General features: G+C 40.8%; 1 protein-coding gene and 1 long non-coding RNA gene across 14 annotated transcripts in view; both read right to left on the bottom strand.

Moving 5' to 3' along the window:
• LOC120722077 overlaps positions 1-15764 on the bottom strand; it is a 115523-nt gene extending 99759 nt beyond the window's left edge. For 7 of the 13 annotated variants that reach the window (XR_005693338.1, XR_005693339.1, XR_005693327.1 and 4 more), the window contains exons 1-2: positions 14870-15764; positions 12973-13356 (exon numbers count right to left, since the gene is read on the bottom strand). This is a non-coding gene — a long non-coding RNA (uncharacterized LOC120722077). The other 6 variants (XR_005693340.1, XR_005693336.1, XR_005693334.1 and 3 more) reach the window with 5 other exon arrangements.
• A 3801-nt stretch (positions 15765-19565) lies between these two features.
• sox4b (SRY-box transcription factor 4b) lies at positions 19566-24223 on the bottom strand. Its single transcript, XM_040013049.1, has one exon. The coding sequence runs from the start codon at positions 23620-23622 to the stop codon at positions 22378-22380; it is 1245 nt and encodes a 414-aa protein (XP_039868983.1). The 5' UTR covers positions 23623-24223; the 3' UTR covers positions 19566-22377.
• Positions 24224-25680: the final 1457 nt, after the last annotated feature.

The following is a 25680-nucleotide window of genomic DNA, read 5'->3' as shown; positions in this document are numbered from 1 at the left end:
TTCTGCATTCAGTTTGTGCTTCAGTAACTGCAAAGCACGCACTTATGGGTTGAGATCAGGTGACTGGCTTGGCCATGTAAGAATACTGCATTTCTTTGCTTTGAGAAACCCTTGGGTTGATTTTGTAGTGTGCTTTAGGTGCTGTTCCACTTCCACTGTGAAGTGTCAGCTCAGTTTTGCAGCATTTCGTTGAATCTGAGCAGAGAATATAGCCCTCTACACTTCACAATTCAACCTGCTGTTTCTATCAGCAGTCACATCAACACTAAACATCAGAGATCTGGTTCAGCCGGGAGTCATACACCCCCGTGCCATAATACTGCCTCTCCAATGTTTGACTGTTAATGTGATATGCTCACATGAGCGGTTCCTTTCCTTCTCTTTACTTTTCCCATCATTCTGGCACATGCTAATCTTGGTTTCATCTGTCCAAAAAAAAAATTCAGAAGTATGCAGACTCTTTTAAATGTTCTCTGTCAAATTTTAATCTGGCCTTTCTGTTCTTCAGTGTTTCCATTGAGTTGCAGCCCTCTGTATTTACATTCATGAGGGCGTCTCTTGGTCGTTGACCTCGACAGTGAAACGCTCACTTCTTCAAGGATGTTCTTGAACTGGCATGATTTTATTAGACAGATTTTTCTTAACCAAGGAAATACATGCATTTCCACACACATATATGAAGAAGTAACGATAGCTATCACTATTATTAACAATTAACTACTCTTGTGCTTTTCACAGATTTGCAGCAACTCCACATTCCATGCTGTTGAGTGCTTAAAGATTAGTTTCATGCTTGTTTTCATCTTCTTATCCATCTCTACTCCGTGTCTATAAAATGATTGAAAGTGCATTCAGTGCATTCACATTTTATTCTGGGTTGCAAAGCAAATAAAGTGAAGTGTTCTTTAGCAAAGTCTTTGATTTGAAAGAAGAAAACGTTCACATGATAAACGAACACCAAACTCATAGGTGCCCTTACATATGCTCAAACATCCTTTACTTCCTTTCTTTCCTGCTTCCTGATGACTGGGTTGGTTCATTGAAGGAAGTCTGCTGAAATACTTGAGTTGTAGTAAAAATAAATATTTGCATTATTGTTACAAAGAATGGATTGACTCTCAATGGAAATGCATGTGCAGTAGTGTACTGAATGTCACTTAAAATGTAATAAGAAAAGTGTGCCGTACATGTACACTATTCTCTCATTATATTCACACTGAGATCAAACTGAATAATCCAAAGCCAGCCTAAACGCCCTATGTTACCTTTCAAGTCAAAGTGGAATCAATACTTAATATATATGGAAACACATACATAAAAGCTATTAGTGTCCCCTGATGTGATCAGTGAAGTGAAGTCTCAGGGAACCCTTCTGACCTGCACCAATGCCAAACAGGACTCGTGCTATACAGCCCTGAGGCAGTGTTTAGGTGTGCAAATGGGTGGCTGAAAAAAATAGTTGCTTATGTGTTTATGTGTGCATGTAGTTTGTCTTTTCATTTGTGTGAATATGCATGCGTTTCTATGTACATGTATGCGTGTGTTGCTTGCACTAGAAGCAGCATAACCTGAGGCTGTGACAGACGGACTCTAAACCATGTTACCAACACACCCCAGTGCCTCACTTAATAGTGCATGAGATAAGAACATTTGGACGTCAAAACAACCCCGCTACCCCTTTTCTCTATGGGAAATTAAGCTTTATGGAGCCCTAGTTTAAGACAATGGCTCCAGTGGTTTGGAAATTCCTTGTCACTAATTGAGAGATATCCTAATGTGTTGAATAGGAAAGGTAATCTAAATATAGACACACACACAGAATTTCAACAGCACAGAATATGGATGGGATCTTACACAAATGTACATGTCGTATGTATACACACATGACGAGCCCTGCAAAACACAGATGGGAACTGGCATAGATTTCAGTTCAATTCATTTCAGTTTAATTTTATTTATAAAAACACAAAAACAAACTCCATCAAATCAAAATTGACTGAGTGCAAAATATTAGCTGTACCTGCTAGAGGCCAGTTAGCGCCATAAATGTTGTGAAGATGGTGAGCAAATATTTTATTCTCGGCAGATAAAATAATTTGTACAGATCCAGGTCAAAGCCAACTCGTGAAACCTGTTTTTTCTGTACTTGGTATTATGCAGGTAGCCTAAAATACATGAAAAGTAATGTGAACTCGCTAAAAAAGGAATAAGTCACCATCTTTCCCATGCAGGTCAGAGGTAATCTAAGGAGGGAAACTCCTCAAGAAGTGAGCTCTCACAGTGATTGAATGAACACATGTGACGGAGGAGGACAGTGACTCAGTCATCAAAAGAGAGAAGGAGCAAACCAGTGCAAAATGAAGGGGTGCTCAACGGGCTATGTTAACATGGAGAACTACAATGGTTGAGAAAAAAATATGGAAATAGAGTTAAGTAGAGAGCAAAAAAAAGCCATTAGAGCTAAGAAGGCATTTGAGCACAAGACAAAGAGAGTTAGAGAGTGGGAGGTAGAGGCCAACAGACAGACACAGCTAGAAACAGAGGCAGAGCTATAGAAACAGACAGTCATGCAGCCAGCCAGAGAGGCAGCCAGAGATTAAGAAAAGCGAGAGTAAGACAGACATGCATCTCAACTGTGACAGGCACCGGCACAAGGAAACTTAAAAAAGCAAATTCTGAAAGACAGCAATGCAGACAAGAGACTGAGGGAGGAAAAAAAAGAAAGCAGAGAGACAAAAAAGAAGAAAAAGTCAAAGCGTAACTAAAGGAGGAAGAGGGAAAGTGACAGAGGAGGTAGTGCAAGTGTGGTGTGTGAGAGAGGCCAAGATGATGAGGCAGACATGCACACAGACTGATGGAGAGTGCATAACTCAGTGGGGACTCTAATATTTTTGTCCAAGGGCACAGTCCAGCATAAAAAAAAATACTCGACATGACAAGGACAGCTTGTCTTTGCTCTACACAACCAAAATTACCAGCCATTCATACTGTGAAAAGAAACTGTGCCAAATAAAAAACTTTGTAAGACTGATGATCTTTGCAAGGTCATCACAAAGGGGTGACAACCTTGCATTTTGGGGTCCCAGAATGCACTTAATGTAATGATGCCACTTTGTGTTGTATTCTCATCAAATGAGAAATGAGATGCTTTTGACTTTCACAAAGCCTGAAGTGATATTTTTAGACTCCGTGCGAGCTGCAGGGACAGGTGAATCAGCACAGAGTGACAGTACATTACCAGTCTAGCCGCACTGAGACGAGAATAATACAAAACCATGTCTAAAAGTCTAGAGCTGCACTTTCAAGTGAATGCAAAACGGTACCTAAAGTTTTGAGGAGGGATGTTAACATTTGTGGCTGGCAAAGCCGTCATGATCAGATTTGCATTTCTCTCTAGCATCATTCCTGTCAGTGTGCAGCTGAGTGAACTGGCAGTGAACTGAAGAGGAGGCTGGCGCAGTCCTCCCACTGTCTATTGTGGCAAGACAGCACTTCAGTGTGAGTCTGTGTGTGATGGAGAAAATCTGAAAAATGAAGTCAGAGGTAAAAATTATATATATATATTTAAAAATACAGACTCAGACATGCAGTGTAGGCAACAGGGAAAAGAAAGATGGAATAAATTACAAGGGAGGGCAAACAGATACAAGAAAGTGAGAAATCAAATGAAGGAAATGAAGTGAAATAGATAAGAATGGACGAAAGAAAGAAAAAACACCTTCTGTCTGTGTGCTTTCATCCTGAACATCCTGTCCCTGGATCACTGTGTCAGCAGTTCTCATTACTATACATGCTGAGGACATCAGAGAGCTTACCAAGTAGCCGGTAAAGCATCCTCTGTCTGCGTGCGTTCAAGTAACAACAGACGGCAAACATAAACAGCGGGAGAAAGAGATTCTCACAAATGAGCATGGAATCACTGAGGCGCTTGAAACACCTTGACACTCACACATATGTCTGTTTTCTAAGCGTCCTAAATTAGGCACATGGATTAAATTTGTACGTGCAGGAAGATTTAGTTGATTCTGGATTGAATTTTAGGCAGAACAAGTCCAGTCAGTTTCATCTAGTCTGCCCGAAGTGCTGAAATAAAGCTAGGCAATTTGTAATAAAAGTAAATGAGTCATATTAATGGGCAATTAAGCTGCATGTGAGCATTCTTAATGCCCACTAAACCAATTAAAGTGTACAAGGAGGTACCTCAGTTTGGAAAAAGAGTGAATTAATATTTAACAAGTTATCAGCCTGAACACCAGAAAAGAAACGTAGTGTAGTAGCTGTACTAGGTAGCCAGGTTCTGAGGAGTAAATTAGTTCCACTCCTTATAATTAAGACAATAGTAAATGATTCCTATTTCCACAACAGGCTCGCTGGCAAAAAGTAAGTACATTTATTTATTTAGCGCCTTTTGAAATCACAAAGTGCTTCACACCAAACAAAACCAACAATGGCAAAAAAAAAAATTTTTAATGAAATAAAACAATAAAATGAAATGAAATTCTACCCAAATGCCAATTTTAAAAGATGAGTCTTCAGCTGCTTGTTGAATGAGTCCACTGAGCCCACTGATCATAGGCTTCTAAAAAGTGGGGCACAGATTACGGAGCCACTGATGAGTCTAGCCCGTGACAGATATCTGATAGCTTGTTTGTCAAAGTGTGCCGAGTAACTGCCTAATGTATAAATAAAGGTATGACTCATTCTTAATCAGCTCATTTCTCAGGTGACCTTGTCTGAAAAGAAATTTGCCTCCAAATGTGATTTCAACTGGATTGTTAGCCTTAATAAGAGCAGGTTATGTTAAGGTTTTATGAACTTTGCCCCCAGCCGTACAACCCAAACACTACAGGCGGATGATGGTGCAAATATGTGTAAGACTTTCAGTGATTGTCAATGAGTCAGACACACTATGGTGGGTTTGAGTCATAATCAGTCTTATTCAGCAAGGATATACAAGCACCATGAACTTGACCTTGTGCAGCAGAGCTGGTAACAAAGTATAGCACAGAATAGCTGACAGCCGATGCAAAGCAATTGAATGCATAATAATAATAAGAGTGGGACACAACTTGGCCTTATTCAGCCGCATTCCCACCAGAGACTTCATATTGACCTCGTATGACCTGGAAAAGCAATATGTCAACCTTTATACTCCACTGAATTTTTAATATTGCCCAGAAAAGCCTTAGCTTGAGGTGCCTTGCTTTAAACAGCTTTTAAATTAAATGTGAGCCCTTACTGTTGCGTGTGGTGCCATGTTTTACAAAAACCTGCGCTTTTATCCACCTGTGTCCATCGTCAAGGCTGTATCCAGCCTGGAATTACTGCTTTATTCAGAGCAGGAAATTAACTTGAGTTTATTCAGCCCATTTCCAGGCACTCAGATTATGTCCCGCACTGGACTGGAAAATCGTGTCATTGCAGATACTCTCAGGGTAAGACTTACAGTCACAGGCATTATCTGCCTCAAGGAATCCCAGCATTTAATATTCACCATCATAGCTATAAATGGCACTGCCATGCACATAGATAAACTCTGAGTTATCTCTCAGTATGACATTCACCATACTGTAACAAGTACCAATCACACTGTACTTTATCAGCAAAAGGTCCATTTTAAAACAGAATAAGATTTTAATTGATGAAAGGGTAGACATGAATATTTAAAATAAATGCTTTTATGCACTTTCTAAAACTTTATAGTCTTTTTGCAACAAAAAGAAAGAAAAGAACAGCATGCAAAAGCACATCCAAAGAAATCCAGGCCCTGTTGGCAGATATGGTTTAAATGAGGCTCCTGTCCTAGCTGTCTACATGTCACCTTATATCTCCCAAAAGGTTAGGAACGGCATTGAGTAAGATGATGTAGATATCTTTATTCTACTCGGTAATCTTGATAGCAACAAAATTCCCATTCCTGAAAGCAGAGTTGTTTGCATAGAGCAGGACAGTTTCGAGTCTGATATCTCAGCTAGTGTTATGGGACATAATCTGATTTATCACACTATATCCAGCTAAGCTCAAAGATATCTCCATCAAAACATCAAAATAGATTTGGTATTAGTCAGCCAAAGTACACAGTCCTGACATGGTGCAGAGGCAAGATGACAGAAGATAATATTCTGGATTAACCTGCTTGAATAATACTTCTCCAAAAGCAGAAAGCACATATCACAAAATATCAAACAGACACAAAAAGAGACAACACACCACCTAACTCTAATATTGCCACCTATAACTGGAAAAACCCCACTTCCACTCGCTATGTATTTCTCAAAAAAGCTCAAAGATATACTTTGGATTTGCATGTCATTAAGACACAGCATTGTTTATTTAGACATTGTCTTTATGTTTCTATATATATATATTTCTATATCTGAAGTTCCCAGGACTAAATGATAGAGTGACACAAGAGACAAGAAAACTGTACTTCATATTTTGAAATAAGTGAAAAGAAAAATCATCACTATAAATATAATATAATAAAATATAATAAATAAATAATTAAGGGAAACTAAGAAAAAATCTCAAGTGACATTTCCAGGGCAGCAGGATTGTAGCTAAAGCTCATTTATTGCATTCTCGAGATTCTCACTCATTCTCCTGCGCTTTTATCCCTGTATGAAATATTTGCTCTCTTGCTGTGATTGTTTTGTGTTGTTTTTTAAAGTTAATATTTTAAATAATTACTGTCAAAACATTATAAATCCTTTAGGAAATCAAAGGATGTAGTTTCAAACAGAATAACTGTCTTTAATTTTCCTTTCAGTTTACAGAATATGGCTGGCAGCTGAGGCAGGTTGCTCCCTAATATAAGGAAGCATCATTCTCTGGCTGACAGAATACATCTTTTGGAGGGAATGTGGAAAGGTGACACAAAATCACTGTAAATTTGTTTACAAGCACACAATGGAGGTAAGCAACACCTCTTCTGTCATCTTATATCTCCTACTTCTGTCAAATTACACACAACCTGAAAAAATGAACGCTACTTTGAGTTCATTTCATCTAAAGCACCAAAATACACAACCTTTATGTAACTCCTAACTTCTGCCTGCTGATCAAGGGCAAGTATTGACACCAAACTGACTCCGAGACACCAAAATGAAGCGGCCAACGTGTCTAAACTAGAAAATGTGAACTACATGGACATGAGTGTAATCGAATGCATGGGGGAAACTAAGAGCTCTGTTTAGCAAGAGTTTTCGAGTCGAGGGACATTTCTTCCAGGAGTCACCAAAAGTAGCTGATTGTGGGGCTTAAACCAAAAGAAGAAATCCAGCAGTGTGCACTTCTTCTGCACCTAAGGTCCTTTAGTCCTCATAGACATGCTCCAATGGGGAACTCTGCAATGTATGTTACATTTTATGAACTGCTACCGCTGTCACGACTTGCCCGTGAGTGACTTGATGGTATGCTATTTTTAATTTTCAGTGCTGCTCTGCTCTGTCAAAAAATGACAGAAAGCCCACATCCTTCCAACGCTGTTAAAAGAATGATGGAAAATAAAGTAAACAGATACAGTCGGGTCATGTACTTGCATCTAAGAGTGAGTACCCAGCACTGAGGACAGTCCAAGCATTCACTACTGGAGGGCATTCTCCTCTGACTTGCTGGTCTGGGAAAACAGTGCCAACTCAGTCTAGGTCCAACCTCGAAAAAGCAGCGTGCTGGCTGCAAGCTGGGTCTTCATCACTGGCAGCTTTTCTTTCTCTAACCTTGCACTGAAGGCCAGCGTCTCTTCACTCCCTGTGTTCTGGCTCTGCTGCGGATCAATTAGCTTGAGACAGCTGTCATTTCAATTAGGCTGTACAATGCAGTGCCCGACTGCTTATCTCAGAACCGTTTTCTCCTTAACTGGATTGACACACATCTTACTATTTTTTTTTTCTTCTATTTTTCAAAAGGGAAAACATGATGTTCAAAATCTTATCTCTGTAAAACTATAGCAAAAATCGAAATGGGCTTTGCAGTGTTGATGGTGACGTTACACACATTACCTCTGCAATCGTAGGAAACTGAAAAAAGCCGGGCATGGCTGGGAATGAGACTTTATATTAAAGCGGGGGTAAAAAGAAAACAGAAGTAAGTGAATATAATAAAGGCTGTCAGTGAAATGATTTACTGAGCCCTTATCAGATTAATAATCCAAAGCGAATCACAGTATTGAAGAATAGCAGCAATGATATCACTTAACTACACTGTGCCTGTAGCAAGGAAGCCAGTGTTCATGCGCTAATGACACGTGTGTGTGTTTGTGTCTATAAAATCACTGCTTTATAATCTTTTAACTACCAGACAATCACAGATTTGTCTGTGATAAAATCCCAGTCCTCACACATATGTCTATGCTTATACCAGGCAAGTCATGTGTGTGTGTATGTGTGTGTCTATGTGTACTCATGTGGGGCATGCCTGTCCGTGTCTGTGCGTGTGTGTGTAGCAGATTTAGCTTTGATAAAACCCCAGTCTTTAGAGGGATTATCAGCCCATTCCCAGACAGCAACATGCTCTGCATTTATGGAGGTAATAAGTTGATCCATAATAGACAGACCACCAGACAGCTAAAGGCTGTTATTGGAAATTGTGTCCCCCATATCTATACCTGGGCATAGATGAAAGAGGGTTGGAAAGCAATATCTTCAGAGACAGTCAGACCTGCTGTGCAACACCTCGTGCGAGCTATCATCCGGTGAATTTTGATTTGGCGCTTACCTTTATGTATTGACTGACTCGTCATGCTACTGTTTGTGGTGTGGTTTTGCCTCTACTGAAATCCCAGAGTGCAAACGTACAGCGGCTGCCAAGTGTAAGCACACAACGTGGCACGACACAAGACATCAGCACGCAGACTCAAAAATAATTTAGCTAAATGTTAGTACTCTTTTATTTAATGTTTCAGAGATCTTAAATTGCCATTTGAATCAAAGCTATTTTCACTGAAACCAATCCGGGTGTATTTTAGTGAGATTTCACTCACTTTAATGTTATCTGACACCCATTTGTCGTTGCGTGACTTGAGCGTTTAAAAGTAGGGCAAAACCGGTGAAAAGGTCGCACGTTTGTGGATGCAGGCTGTTGTTTCCTGGTCAGAGCAATAAAACTTTCTCTGCCATTATTATTTCCCAAAACAAACCCTTTGTTGATAATGAGCTCATAGCTTAACTTATGGCTGCTTCTCTCACCACAGGCATGGTGACAGAATTACTATAAACTGAAGAAAGGCTGGTATAAAGAGCACAATGAGGCTTGCTATCTGCATTATCCTTGTCTTTTTTATCTCTCTTTCTAACTCTTTTTTCCCCTCTCAATCTGGATCTCTATTTCCTTTTTTCCCCTCCTGTCTCCTCTGCCCATCATTTACCCCCATGTCTCTTCTTTCTGCTTCATCTCCCTATGTTTCCTCTCTATCTCTCCCTACGCTCCCTTCAAATGCTCTGCCTTGTGCGCAGTCATAAAGAAATAATTTATTCCTGTCCCCCAGTGCTGGTATGTATTAGCATGCCAGCAGAGCACGTTAACTTATCTCTCGGCTACAGGCGCTGAGTGGTAAAACTAAGCTCTGATAGTTTGCAACAGGATGACCACAGAATGCCTGTAGCTCAGAGAATTAGGGCTGTCGTCATGATTAGTAATGGTGGGCCTGTTTTACTGCACTGTAATTCACTGAACTGTACCAACTGTATGACTCAATGATATGCAAAAATGGACTATCAGCCCAAAATCGGCTGGTGGAGAAAATGAAAAGATTATTAACTGCTGCTGTTTTTGACAACCAGCCCATCTCAACCAATTCTGTTCTTTTGTTAAGGCGCGCAGAACATAACACATACAAAATCTGTTTGAGCGGCTGTTGCGCTCTGAAGGTCCAACTCAAAATTTGTTTGGCCATCTGTCAGCGCTAGTATCAGAGCATCAGACAGTACATATGAGACTGTAAAAATAGCATGAATTAGATAAAGCGCAGTGTTAACATACACAGTTAAGGGTCGACGGTGTGTAGGCATCACATGCTGCATAAACAGATTGGGCCTTAAGTGGCATTTGTTGTCATTTTGTTGCTTAATAAACCAGAAAACACCACCAGCGTACACATAAATTTATTATAGGGATTTTATGTGAGCCACTATCAGCTGCATTTCCCATAACCTCCATACAGCGAGCGGTAAAAAATAAACCTGATAGCTTTCAAGAGGCCCAACCACACAATGTCTAGGAGAATTAGGCTCATTGTAGTGATTAGTTACTCTGGGCCTAATGTTGTATTCTAATCTAATGCACTTTGCATAGCATGAGTCGGGTTTACAGACATGCTGTGCATTATAAATGGATAGAAACAATGTAGATGTAAGAATGCTGGCATCTCCGGGATGAGAATCTAAGGTAATACATTGCTCCAACTCTGCAGTACAAAGCGTGGCTCTTATTAGACTTCACTTCCAGGCAGAGAATGAGCTGCATTTTAGTGTAACAACAAACAAGGATGGATAAGCGATTATAGTGACACAGATTTAGTTGTGCATATGGCGCATAGAAAAAGAGGGTGTTAAACCATTCCCCACTTTAATGAGCAGCTTAGATGGATATTGAGACTTCAGAACTGAGAGATGGCACAGATTGCTGCGTTAATGTCATCCTGTGTAACTCAGTGGATTAGGTTTAGATTTGCAGCTCCCACTAGGGCGACCGCATACAAGAATGTATCCGCTCATAAAGAGTCCACCGAATGGCAAATGCTAAGAAAACTGCCCCGCACTTGATAACAGCATTACTGATAAGCAATGTAATTAAGATGCACAGAGTGGCGCATGCTGTATTGTGGGAAAAAGCACCCCAGTGCAATCTCTATTAAAAGCCAAGTGCCGGGCATGTCATAATGATTATTTATTATAACCCTGATGTGTCTGTTTTACTCACTATTTCATTATCTGAGTACTGGATGCAACTGCACAACTGAAATTCACTATGTCACATGTAAGAGCTACCGAGTTATGAGTGCAGCTTGATATGCACTTCCTGTTCACTTATATGTTACATTGCAAAGTTGATATGATTTGTGTTAAATAAAGCTTCCATATCTCAGAGTCCAATTCGCCATGCTCCCTCTTCCTCCCTCCCTCCCTCTGTGTCTGTCTGTGTGTGTTTGTGACTCATCACCACCCATATTGTGCCACTGACCTATATCTGCCCTACCTGTGTGTCACACTATCGACTGACCTTGATTCCAACTGATCTACTCACTTCCAGACAGTGACGTGGGTCTTTAGCACAACACCAGCAGGAAGCAAGTAAAATATTTCTCTTCCAATCAATTCCACTGGTTACAAGAAGAAAAAAGTGAATAATGTGATTAAAGCCGACAAAAACATTGTCAGGGACCCGCATGTCTTTTAGTAACTAATTTGAAATTTCGAACTGATTTAAGGGATATTATCGAGGTAATCTTCTCCAATGATTCTTTGCATTTTAGCCTTACTTTCAATAATTTAGTATACATTAACGATGTCATTTGGCTGGATTTTATTCTTCTTTATAATCTTATTTAATAGTATCTCAGAGGCTTTTGGCAAATCATTTTTAAAATGTTATCTGGTTGCTCTTTGCATGTTTAAAATGATAAACAACTCATTTCTGAGCAGACACGGTAGATTAACATCAGAACACATAGCCAAGAGCCACATCCCTGTATCTCTGCCTCTCTCTCTCCCATTCTCTGCTGCAGAGTAATGCATGGTGAAAATGTGATGCTGCAGGACCATGTGGGCTACCATGCACAAAGCGACTGGAGGTGGAGCTTGGATGCTTACAAGTTCCACTGTACGCTCTCATTGGCTCTCAATGACATCATTGATAAGGGGCTGCAAAGAGAGAGAAAGGAGTGACTCTCCTCTCTCCCTCACACTCCTGTATAGTAGAATGCAAATGCAGGTTAAGAAGGCCAGTTGAATAGCTTGTGACTCTTTTCTGACTCTAAGAGATTCGTCTGAATTAGCTGCTGCTAAAGCATTAGGCGAAATACAAAACTGCCTTCTCCATCGTAGGATGGTCTCGCTCTCGCCTGACCCCCGAATGAACTGAGCATTTGTAGAAAGATTTCTCTTTCTACAGAACATTTCGCAACTGATGAATGCTGTGGATCACAGTGCGTGCAAATTATGCGACTGTCACGCAATCGTAAGTGAAACTAACTATCAGTGTTAAAACTGATCAGACCGTGGACACTCACATTTGGCCCAAAAGCGTTCTTGGGCTTTATAAAAGATAACCGAAGTCAAATCAGATGAAACATGCACTCCGACTATGATACAATGATGCTGCTGTGCTATGCCGAGACCATGCACAGATAAAACTAAACTAAAATATAAACATGTCAAGAGGTAGGGACTCTACTACTACTGAACTGTACAAACTGCACATCATCAGATGAACTTTTAGCTTGTTATTTTACAATACAGACTAGTGGTCATGTGCAACAAACTTGGACTAAACGTCCAGCTTCATTAAGGTGCTTTGGGCATTTCATGGTTATTCACTGTGTTATTAAAAAAATTTCCCCGTGCATAACAAGTGTGGAATACAAAAAGACATTGCGAGAATTGCAAGTTTACAGTATTGGTAGTCACCATTGTTTAACCATGCCAAAATTATCTTAGTTTCTCAGGGGCAATGACTAATGACTGGCATGATAAGACAAGCTGGTTGCCTCAAAATAATCTTTTATCAACTGTATATTGATTTCAGCTTTAAGCCTACATAATATATGGCATTACAAAAAAACTCAGATTACAGTACAGGGGCAACACAACGCCTTACAAAATACAGCTGATGACAAATGTAGCTGGAAAATAGTGTGTGTGTGTGTGTTTGTGTGTCCCTGCGTGTGCTAGGGATTTCACACATGTACCAGCCCTGCAAACAAGTGGTTGAACAAGTGCCACATACCATCTCCCACTAAAGAGTAATATTACCTACCCATTCTGAGGGCTGAGAAGGATCAGGAAAGCAATATCCTGCTATCCCAAGGACTTTGGCCCAGGACGCGTCTTGTATTGTGGCATTCTACATGCACATCTTTTATAATCCTCAAAGTATCTCCATGAGGTTTAGATTTCCAAGTGTGCCTAAAACACAATCCGACTGGCGCTGCTGCTGCTGAAGTCTAAATCCTCATGAGATAAGTCTTCATGTTCATCCAGAAGAAAAGTGAACAGTCTCTTAATCCTTCATTTCATCTTAAAAATGGCTTGATAGGTGAATCTGTACATCTTCCATGTGTTTTTTTTTCTACACATCTTTTTTATTTTCTTAATCCATCAGAAGCAAGCACTGTACTGGTTAAATTGCTTAAATTCCCACCTAAGGACAGTGCCCAGACAAATAAAAAGAAAAAAGGGAAAAAGTTAAAGGCATTGCAGTCAGTCAAAGCTACAGCACATTTTTCTCATTCAAATGGAATCCCAGTCTAAATCACATTAAACTCGTACTTTAGGAGTGAATAAGCAGCATAAAAGTGTGTGAATGAACTGTATGAGTCAAATTTGTTTTTAGAAACTTGTAAATATATATATTTCTTTATATAGAATAACAAACTAATTTGTTTTCAAACCACATGTAAATCCTGTAGGTGTGAATTCTCCTCTTTGCTGACTAATGCAAAGTTTAAGGGTAGAGCTACTCCACTGTGGAATGCTTCAAATCCACACAAGTTGTTTGGCCACACCTTCACAACATAAAGAAAGTTTGTTTGTTTTTAAATCGTGTCCACTTTATTTTTTTAAATAATGAGGAAAAATAATAAAAAATGAAGGTGGAACTTAACAATAAAACTCAATAAACAATAAAAAGTATTTACATTGACATTTCCCGGGTATTTGCTTCTTTAAAAGAAAACAAGGCAAATAAAAGCTATTCAAACACTTTGAAATACTAGAATTAAACAACATAATTAAAAAATATATATCACATAAATTTAACTTTGCAAGTTTGAAAAAGAAAAGAAAAAGTTGTTTCCTGGTGGATCTGCGCTCCTTTCTGCTAGCTTTCTTTGTATGGACTGAGAACAAAGGAGCCTTTACAGTAGCCTAACAAAGAAGCTGCAGCGACTTATACCTGTTGATCTATTTCCAAATAAACTCTAACAAGTTTCTTAAAGATTTTCGAGACGAGCTCGCTTTAGATTCACGTCATTGCATCTTTTTTGTTGCCTATAAACATCATTTCTCATTAGTGCGAAAAAAAAGTTTAATTCTGTGTTACCGTTTCTTGTTTCTTGGAGACTTTACACCTGATTGCACTGCGCGGAATTCCCATAGTGCAGAAAGACAACTTCGCAAGAACGTAAACACAACAGTCATAAAACTACTGCACTAAGAAGGAAAAAAGAAGTATTTACAAACTATCCATCAGCCAACTGTGATTTTTCTCGCGTGCGTAAAAAGGTCCTTTCCTCCGCAAACTTCTGACAGGCTTTGTCTTGTGTCGCAACATCCTCGAGAGACAAAAAAATACAGCAACCCCACAAACTCTTCCTCAACTCCATGAAAGCTCCCTGACAATTGCTTCTAAGTAGCACAAGTTGAGTGTTAATGAGCGTTATGGAGATGCGTGTGTGAGCATCCCCCTCAAGTTCTCTCCTCAAAGCGACCCGCATCAGACAAAGGAACAGGGGACCGCTCCTCTCGCTCCCTCTCTCTCTCTCCTTCCTTGCTGCCTCGATTTCTCTAGCTCTCTCTCCCTCTCCCTCCTGCTTTGTGCTCAAGTTTGAGCGCTGACGCACCAACTACAGCCGCAACTTTTAACTGGGAATAAATTCCAAAAAATCGCTCGAGGCTTGAAAGCAAAGACAGTGTGCCGCTTGGAGACAACTCACCTGGGCAGTCGGCTTCCTGTGCGCGCGCTGCTGTCGGTTGTAGGAAAAAAAAAAAGTTTGAGAGGGCACATCTAGCTTTGTGTTGTGGAGTCCCCCTTTGTCTACACGTGTGATAGATGGATGGGGCTCTTTTTTGGCCGCGCCTAGTTCATTTCGCTCTCCAAAGAGTCCCGCCCTCTCAAAGTCAAACAACTATGCACAAAACAATGTACACTGTGGATCCGTGTGAGTGATAAAGATCACGGTGTTGGGTTCTATCATTATACTTATTATTACTATTTTACTTTATTTAAACACACTAACTCCCAAAAAGTTTTTTTTTTTTTTACAAAGCAGCTAATTATGTCTGTCTGTGTCGTGGGATATCTATTTATTCTTTTTACCCAATTTTTTTTCTTCTTGCGTTTGTTTATTCATTAAAGCCTCTTTGTGGCACTGGCTTGCAAGGTGCTCTTCACTGAGCATTCTCTCTCTCTCTCTCTCTCTCTCTCTCTCTCTCTCTTTCGTTCAAGTGGCAACCAAAAGAAACCCTCATAAAACTGTCACACTAGAAAATCTTTGCTTCCGAAATACTTTTTTTCTCCATTCTTCTTGTCTTTTGGCTGGCTGACAAAAACTTTCCTGTATCCTCCGCGTGGAGACAACCATTGTGTCTGGATAGCAGTAGCAGGGGAACAAAGAAAGAGACCAAAAAAAGGGGGGAAATGATTTTTATTTTTATTTTTATTTTTTTAATAAAGAATGAAGTGGTGTGTGTGTATCAGTAGCTCTAGACTTGTAATGACGGGGATCCGCTGTGCTACTGCTACGTCAAATCTTATGCAAAAGCTTTATTTTGAGTTTGGAGAACAGTAACAGTGATACACCAAAACATGCGTAAATAGAATATTTAGACATCTTTGCACCCCGTAAATACATAAATATTTATTCATTTATTTAATTAATTAATTTGATTAAGTTCATTTACATGAGCAAACTTTCTAGTTTTTATAACTTAACTTGAAATTTTACTTAACCACTACCTTAACATCAGTTACTCTTTGTTGTATAACTCCTTCCAATAGGAAATGTAAATCTGTATAGATGTCGTGAGAAATTTAAAAAAAAAATTAAAGGAGTTTCAGAGTTTCAGGCTTTTTTTTCATTAGGAAAGCTGCTTTTGGTACTGCAGTCGGTGAGGGTAGTGCTGGTAGTATTACATGTGGGTGTGGTGGAAGGAGGGGGAAGAGGGAGATGAGCAGGGGCAGGGAAGAAGTCATAATCACGTCTCCCTTCTCCCAGTTATGTGCAGCTCTTTGTCCCGGCTGTAACGTTTGTAACGGCTGTAAAGGAGCACGCAGGACAACAGGAAACATGCAAATGCAAATACATGCAGTGACAGTGATTAACCACACTGCTGTTCACAGGCAGAAGAAAAAGCCTCTGTGGCTCTGCCTATTGGACCTGACCTGGGTCCTGAAAAAGCAGCATACTAGTCAATACTGCTTTTGTGCGCGGCATTCTTTGTGTACACCGGTTTCCACAAGTGTGTGAGTGAATGCATTTTGGGAACATCTAGACACAGCCAGTTAGGTAGAAACTTAAAAAACTAAAGATAGCCGACAACACCACTACTGTGTCCTTCATTTATATGCCATACAAATACAAATAAATAATAAAAGGAAGGAGCTACTCCTCACGGAAATCTGTGTATTAACAGCGACTATAACAAATGGTATTTGCACATCAATAAGGGGGGGGGGTAAATCACAGAAAGCAGATAAATAGTCATATAGTCACATCACCACAACAACACCATCTACCCCCTTGGGTTTAGCTCAGGATGGATATATTATATACAGACAGACAGACAGAGATACAGTCATACCTCTCTCTGCCCCTCCGGCAGAGCTCTTATCCCCCCCTGCTGTGGTTTTACTGGGCCACTGACTCCAGCAATCAGCCTGTTCTGCTCCACTCTGCTCTGCCCTGACTGCTGCCTGCACATCTCCCACTGAGGAGTCAGCTGAGCCAGGCATGAGACTGCACACTGAACAGGCTACATACAGCTTAGAGGAGCTTAACACACACACAGACACACAGAAGTGCTGGAAATCTTAAGAAATTTGCAAGATTATACCAAACAGTACAGATATTATTGCTTCACAATCATGACGACATTAAGATAGGAAGTATGCAGTGGGTGCTAAAACTGCCAGCTGAAATAACTGTTTATTTGCAGTGTAAGGTTAGTTTTAAAACACGACTAATTAAGCTGCTATAAAATGCATATATCTGCATTTCATTAAGGAGATAGTTAGCAGTCGTATCATGATATCCACTATGGATTTATGCACTTGTACACGCTCACTTTATTTCCACAATCAATGCAGATTTTTTTTTTATACACCTACTCCTCGTTTATTTAAAAGTAGACGTCAGACAGTGAAAAAGGGCATCAAGATGCATCTAATTACGACAATAAAAATAACTGATAACTCCTAAACATGCTGGTGTTTTTACCATACATAACAGTTTCACAAAACCAGTTACACTAATAACCATGGAACACTTACAGTAATTTAATAAAATAAACTGTTATGCAATAAAACCAGTCACTGTGTGCTTTGAGCTGCATTGTCTGTTGTGTTAAAGTATCTAACAGAAGAGAAATAGCAACAATTAATAATAATAATAATAATAATAACAATGATAATAATAAATTAAACCATTAATATTTGAGCTAAGTATACAGTCTCTTGCCTTGTTATCAAAAAATACCCATGTCATGTAGTATGATGCACATGCCCGCACACACACAGACACATCCGCATACTGTAGACAGACATGCTTGTCAGCTACGCTGGAGGGCCCTTGGCTGACTGCTGCTAAAACAGCCCTTCCCCCACAATAAGGGTCTGTCTGGGAGAGGGGGAAGGGAAATCATGACTGAATCAAGTCTGAATGCCAGCGTAACGGCACAACAGGCTGGAATAGAATAGAATAGACATATCTTGGATGAAGATAATTATGTATTCAGTAATGAGCCGCCTTCATTCAGTCACTTAAGGTGGTCTCAGTATGTGTGTGTCTTTGATTAATGACGTAAATAAGCAGTGTGCTATTATATAGAAGAAATAAGGTGCTTAGGCAAACCTGCCCTAACTGCTTGAGGCATATTTTGGTCAGTTGCAATGGTGTGGGATCGCTTTTCATGATCAGTTCTTGGCTTGGGTGTGTTCTCTTTAATGTATTATCCAGGGGAGGTTTGAAGGGGAAATAAAGGAGGGGTGCAGCAGGCAATTCATATTTTCCTTTTCAGGTTGTATTCTTGCATCATCTTTCTAACAGTTTTCCGGTTACCAGGTTGTTTTATTAAATATTCAGGGATAAAGAGCATTCTGTCCATTCAATGTTTCCTGTTCTGTTTTTTATTACTAAAAAAATTCACGTGAACTCCAGAAGTAACATTGTAGCAACACCAAAAGATACTCTGAGGTCGTTGTTAATCGTCATGATTTAGCGCTGCTGGGAATACGACTTGTGTATTCTGTTCGATACGCGTGACGCTAAACTATTTTCTGCTTTGACCCAGTAGCAGCGTGGTTTTAAGTTATGCATAATGCATTAGAATTTTAAACTCTAGAGGCATAAATCAATTTTACGTGTGTGCTTGAACAGATGAGTGCAGCCTTCATGCGGTTTCTTGGTGATGTGCAAATATAATAAAAACAGTAAATACAGAAAAAGGTCATGTCATTTATACAAAAAATTAAAATAAACAAATCTACACGTTTGAATATCTGATGTAGACTTGAATCCTAACGTAAAGCTTCCATACCACTTAACTCCAGCATCAAACTTATGTCACAAAGGGGTTAAGAGCATTGCCTTTTAAGCTTTATTTACAGAATAAAGTGGATAGTGACTCTAGGGATGCTGACACCTGCTACAAAACTCTTTCCAAACCAAACCATCCCATTTTGTGGTGACTAGAATTTAAAGCGTGTGTGCTTTTTTTGAGCTGCGACAGTTTTCAGAAAGTTTCCTATATGAATGAGGCATTTACACCGCATTAAGAGGAAACTTAAATAAAAGTCCCTGCGATGTGCAGACATGGATAATATAAACTGACTTAATGTGCAATTGTCACAGTAGCTGAGAAAGTTTACAAAACAATATTTGAATAATTCTTCGCTAAACCACTTTTCTTTTACACTGCAGACCTCACAACCATTTTTGCTTGCCTCTTAAAATTATGTAAATAGTAGTTTTTTGGTGGGGGAGCGTGTTGCCACACCGCTGGAGTGGATTTCCCCAAAAGCAGTTAATGCTCATTACTCAAGACTGTTTTTGTAAGTTATTTTGAGCACTTAAGTTATTTTCAGCCCGCATCGCAAACGTTTTCTTTCAGTTGTCCATTTCTCCCCAAGTAAACCATGGCTTGATTAACTTGGGGAGAAAAGAATAAAAGAATAGAAGAGCCAATTAAAAGCAGCTGAAGTGGTGAGTAAAAATCTTCATCCTCTTATAGAAAACACTTAACAACATATAATGTAATAGTTAAACACAGTTTGGACAACTGCTGTTAGGAGATGAACTTTGAACATAATAACACAAATGTATCATGTCTTGGGTATTTGTGGCATTGAAAGAGAGATTAAAAATAAAAATAAAATAAAAAAACCACTCAAGAATAAAGAAAAAAGCTGTTGAGTTTCAGTTCCAGCTGATATTTATTTCCTTCCTTGAAAAAGTTCTGTACACAAGTTTGTATCAACAATCTGACAGGCAGTGAATGGACACAATTTAGCTGGCATGAGTCCCCGCCCCTTTTCTCTGAGACTCAAAAAGAGGGTGGGTACTTTTGTTTATGGCATGATTAGAGACAATAAATGATAATTCTACACATCATATTGCACAGGATGGATGAAAAATAAAGTTAATATATTTAAAAATGCTTTCATATTTATATATAAAAAAACAGTCTGAACTGACCACCTCGAATGTAGGTAATGATGTGTAAAAGATGGCAGCTCTAGACAGTGCCTGTCCTCGATAGCAACAACGTACATAAACACACAATCTTTTTGCTTTATGATACAGTCAAATATACAAAGACCGAGTTCACGTTTCATCGCTTTTCCTCATTTTTTTTCCATTTTTTTCTGAAAAACACAACAGCTAATAACCTGAATCTGAAATACAAATGCTATTCACCATGCCATAAAGATACTAAAACAATTATTAGCTAATAGTTAGCCCACAAGTAGAAAAGATTATATATTCAAATACAATGAGAAACGCAGTACAAGTAGGTGTTTGCAGAACTCAAGTCTGAAATTTGAATACGCTTGATGTTATCATCCTTGTTGTTTACTTGCTGCAACGCTAGTGCTATTTCAATCCAGTGGTTGATTGGCAAATGTGACATCAGTTAATGAAAACATCAAGAAATAAGTCAAATTTAAAGCTACAATCTCCTTGTTGTTGTCGTCACAGGCAAGATATTTGACAGGAAATGCAAAAGCAAAGTGGCTGCTCAAGATAGTGATGCTCTTAAACCCACATGGCCCACAGGAATAGCCTGCAGAAACAATGCGTTCCTGTGTCTTTAAGGAGCCTGCAGTCTGGCACTGTAAACGTTGAAGGTAGGCTGATACAAAGGCTGATGCTGCTTTCAAGTGCTGTCGGGCAAATCGCAATTAAATCCTTAGAAGTTAAGCATGTCATGCCTGCAGGCTACGGTCAATACAGGATATTGAAATATTTAGGGACTGGATATCAGAGAAGTCTTAAGAGCATATGCTGGTAAAAGACACGCAAAGTTTGCCTGTTTACTGAAGTAAAACATGAATTACACACCTGAGCCACGAGGGCTCCTTCATTTCGTCAGTAGGTAAATGTAGTTTGGTGCCTTTGATTTCTAAAATCAAAAACAATTGGCACCGCGGTTAAAAGGTCTGTTTTGTTGCCTGTTTTTGCGAAAGAAAAAAAAGAAAAAAGAAAGAAAAAATGTGGGGAAAACGTTTGGACAGGCAACAAAACCTTAGAGCACACGAGCTTACTGTAAGCACTTGAAGGCAGCATGAAAAGCAGCCTGCCGGTGGTATTAAAAATTAGAAAATCCAATACAGCTGTATTAGTAGGCTACACACACCGATTGTTGACTCCCCCACTTTCTATATAGATTTGTACAAAAATACACTGAGAAAATAATCAAACTGTTTCCTCTCTTTTTAAGTGTCCAAAAGTGTGTACATTTAAATATAAAAAAAGAAATCAAAAGTTGTGTGTTTTTTTTTAAACTCTAGCCCTTCGCCTGAGAAGGAAATGTGACAGACACAGACATACTGACAAACAATCGTGTAAGAAAATAATAATAATACAGGACTAGATCATGTATACAAGAAATTAAAAAATGATCAAGTCAAAAATGCTTGGCCCAGTATATAAATACAACATCCCATATAAAATGGCATCTGAATACATGTACAAAACAAAGCTCAAAGGATGGAGGAGAAAAGGGGAAAAGAAGAGAGAGAAACCGGTGAGGATTTCTCTATAGTTAAAATCTCGAAAACATTAAAAGAATTTTGGTCCTGAATCATAGAGAACATGTGTATAAAGTTCAGCACAGATTTGAAGTTGCGTTTGAATCCTGAAGTCTGAAAAATTACAACAGCTGGTGATTATTTCAATGTCCGTTTTTTCCTTTCTTTCTTTTAAAGAGAAGAACCGAAGCGAGCGCCACCTATCCATTTAAATAACCCTAATACTAGTTTTTAAACTGCTCGACAGTCTCACAGAAAATCTCAGCACAAGATAGGAACAAAGTAGGCTATCATGCTTAACGTGTTTTTTTTCCTTTTGCTTTTTGAGAAAATAGTCGACTTAGAAAAAAAATTTAAAAAAAACTCCAACCCACCTTGGTTTCACTTTTTTTTTTCTTTTTTTTTTTTAAATCCCTCTTTAGTGACACACCACAACAACAAAAAATGTCGCACGGCAGTCCCATTTCTGTACCTTTTTAGTGGTGAAGTTCACCTGGCGATTGGTAAAAAGTTGCAAAATGTCTCTTTTTTTTTCCTTTCTTTCTTTTGCTAAATCGTCAACAACATTGATTAAGTGAACGACGTGCAAATCAATCACAGTAAAGTTGTTCAGTTCAAAACAGTCCACGACTGAGCGTTTTCAGTCTCCAGTACTACTTCCTCTTCTTCACCCCCTTCACTGTCGTGTTGGTATTAAGTCCCACAGTCGACGCATCCAAAGAAAAGTAGCCTAGAAAAGGCATTTATTTGCTTTAAAGTTTAGCTCTCCAAGGATATGCAGCCTCTTGCCTATTTTGGGAGACGAGAAAGGACTGGGGGTAGTTTCAGCGGGGCTTTAATAGTCTGATGCAGTTAAACCTATAACACAAACTATTGCGCCCACTTATGTCCCCGTTTCTGTTTGTGGTCTCATTCTTCTTCTCGTTATTATTATTAATTTGCTTTCAGGATGTTACCTGTCGTTTCTTGCCTTTCTCAGTACGTGAACACCAGGTTGGAGATGGTGGACTCTAGCCAATCCCCGGAGATCATCTCGCTGACTTCGGGTGTGCAGTAGTCGGGGAATTCGAAGTGGGACCCTCCGGAGCCGGACTCAAAGTTCAAATCCCAGTCCCTGTCCAGCACCGAGGAGCCAAAGCTCCCCAGCGACATGCTATCAAAGCTGGGGCTCGGGTTGATGTCGAGCAAGTCGTCCTCGAACTCTTCGTCCTCCGAGGAGGACGAGGAGGAGTGCGACGAGGCGGAGGAGTGAGAGCCGGAGGGGGTAGGCGAGGAAGCCCGCCGACTGCTGTACGTGTGCCCACCGTGGCGCTCCGAAGAGCCGCCCAAGCTGCCGCTGCTGCCGGGGGAGTCGGCACCCTCCTCTCTGCCGCTGGCCGCGTCCTCGTACAGGCTGAGCGGGTCGCTGGAGTCCGCCGAGCTGCTGAGCGTCGGGCTGGCCGGGACCACGACGGAAGACGCCGGGCTCACGCTCAAGCTAGCCCCGCTGCTCCCCAACACGTACACTCGTCGGGGCTTCTTGCCATCAGGTATCTGCTTGGCTACTGAGGAGGAGACGGACTTGGACTTGTAGAGAGAGTTGTGGTGGTGCTCTGCTGGGTGCTCAGAGGCAAACACTGATGCTTTGGTGCTATTGCTGCTGCTCCCGAAAAGTGATTTGTGGGGTTTGCTGCTGCTGCTGGGTGATTTGGATCCGTTCTTCCTCGAAGAGGAGGACGTCTTAGTGCTGGTGTTGTTGGAGCTACAGTTGAGCTTTTCCCCCTTCTCTCCTGCGGGCTTGGATGCGCTCGATTTTACCTTCTTTCTTGGCCGGTACTTGTAGTCGGGATAGTCCGCCATGTGCTTCAGCCTGAGCCGCTCCGCCTCTCTGATGAAGGGGATCTTGTCGCTGTCTCTGAGCAGTTTCCACCGCTTCCCCAGCCTCTTTGAGATCTCGGCGTTGTGCATGTCCGGGGACTGCTCCATGATTTTTCTCCTCTCTATCTGGGACCACACCATGAACGCGTTCATGGGTCTCTTGATGTGACCGCTGGGAGTTTTACACCACGCCGGGTTCTCTCCCAACTTGTCGCCGGCGGTCGAAGAAGCGGTGGAGCCCGGGGAGAGAGGTGAAGCGGCCGTTTCAAGGTCCATGCACGCCCCGGAGTCGGAGCTCGAGTCCCCGGCGAAGAAGGACAGCGCCTCGGTGGTGCTCTCTGTGTGGCTCATTTTCTGCACCATGCTGCCCAGCTGTGCAGACAGAGGGGGAGAGCGGTGTGCTTGCTCTTTCTCTCCCTCTCTCCTTGCTCCTCTGATTCACTATTAAAGCAAACTCAGCTCTTTTCTCTCCTCCTCTTCACAGTTTGAGCCGAGTAAAAGCCAGTGCAAGAAATAATTCACTCCTGAGATGCGCAGTAAACTCGGCAACACTTCAGTCCAGAGTAGCCTCAGTGGGCTAGATGCGTAAAAAGAAAAAAAAAAGTTTAATTTCCAGCTTCTGTTGGCGTTTAAAACAGCACGGATGGTAGCCCAGTCTCCACTGTGTACCCTGTAATCAGTCTCTCAGTCTCCCCTTCTGTTATAAAAACCAGTTTAGCCGTGGGGGCCACTGAGCACAGTCTATGCAGCTGCAGAGCGCAGACCGGGTGCCACACTGTGCGCTCGGGCACTTACAAAGGGCTCCCAAGTACAGTGTGTAGGGTAAGTGCTTTTCTCTGCATCAGAAACAAAAGCCATGCATGCTGTGTAAGGGAGGAAAAAAAGCAGCTAGAGCGAGTTACACTGTCCGCCTCCCATCAACTACAGTCGCGTTTCAAGCAGCCCTCACGGCCCGGCCCCCTTACTTGCATTTATTCCTTCCCGTAATACAACGGCGATAAAAATCCACCAATGAAATCCTGTCGCTAGCCTGCCTCCGCGCCAGACTCACGCCCACCTCGGCGCCGATTGGCCAAAAATGGAATCTAATAATAATCAGCGCGTGCAATGAGGAGCCTCGTGTCTGACCTCATTCCAGAATACAACAAGAAACTTCATTTTTTTTAAAGAGACATTGGCTTATGTTATGAACACCCCCCCTCCCCTCCAGCCGACTCTCACCACCAGCCCATGTGTATATCATTAACATGTAGCCTTGCTATAGGAAAGCTAAGTATACTTCACCATATGGCCGTTTAAACACAGTGCAGTTTGTACCAGCGCGCCCGAGACGGCACAAAAGCCACGCGCTCTATTTTAACCAGCCTCCTTTTCTTCCACTATCCTCACACAGACAGTGAGGATACTGTGCATGGTGCGCACCTACAATAAAGCCAGCTGATACAGTCGTCCATTACCGTGTGCTTGCAATGCTAAAGATAACACACTCTAAGGTTATCTGGCGTATACTGCAGGCTATATTATAATGGGATCACTCATTTAAACTGATTATCATTCTAACGACTGACTGAAACATGCGATAATTAGTTTAATTGGTGGTAGTTTGCCTACAGGTGGTCACCGTGCGAGCAGACTGACATGATAGTTTGGCTGGTGTGAGTAAAGACTCCAAGACAGCCAAGCTGTATATATGCTTTGCTTTGCTTTCACTCCTCTCTCTCTCCGAGGCGGGGTTGGGCGGTCTTTTGTCACATAACACATATCGAACGAACCCTCTCCAGCGCACTAGAAAGAGAGAAGCGAGGAGGGAGAAAAAAAGAAAAAAAAAGAAGAAGTAGGCTGTGTGTGCGATGTGTGTGCGCATTAACCGCCTGCGAGAGCGCTTGTTCTCTGTCTCTCTCGTTCGCGCACACACGCACACACAACTCAAAACTGACACTCAGTGCAGTTTTTCGTAACACAAAAAGCACCGGTGAGAGAGAAACGCACGGCACAGCGCAAGGTAAGAGTGTGCCCAGTTTCAACCACAATCAGATGAAACGTGTGTACAAAAGCAGAAAGCCAACAGACAGCATCATTTTATCTTGTTTTCCTGAATCTTAACACATGCACCTAATAAAGGTGCGCAAAAAGTATCTGGGTAAGAAGAAAAAAAACATATTTTGCTTGTAGACATATTATCATCCTAAAGCAATCACAGCACGTAGTAGGCTCTGTTTTCTCGGGGCATCCAGTTCACCCAGTATGACAATTTGTGGTTTAATCTACTTTAAATGTAATGAGTCACATAAATGAAAAGAGACGAATGAGAGTAGGACGTAGGAAGGCTTTAAACTACAATGCGGAGTTAGGAGTGACGCTAGATGGCGTCGCATAGCCGGAGAGGACCCTGTCTCGGTCTGTGCTGCAGAAAATTTAGGG

The sequence above is a fragment of the Simochromis diagramma genome, unplaced genomic scaffold (assembly GCF_900408965.1).
Source record: "Simochromis diagramma unplaced genomic scaffold, fSimDia1.1 OVJJ01000618.1, whole genome shotgun sequence".
NCBI lineage: Eukaryota > Metazoa > Chordata > Actinopteri > Cichliformes > Cichlidae > Simochromis > Simochromis diagramma.
This window is presented reverse-complemented; position numbering and strand designations above follow the sequence as displayed.

Bases quoted from the DNA above. Each gene is read 5' to 3' on its own strand.
- sox4b (XM_040013049.1), bottom strand. From the start codon at position 23,622: ATGGTGCAGAAAATGAGCCACACAGAGAGCACCACCGAGGCGCTGTCC.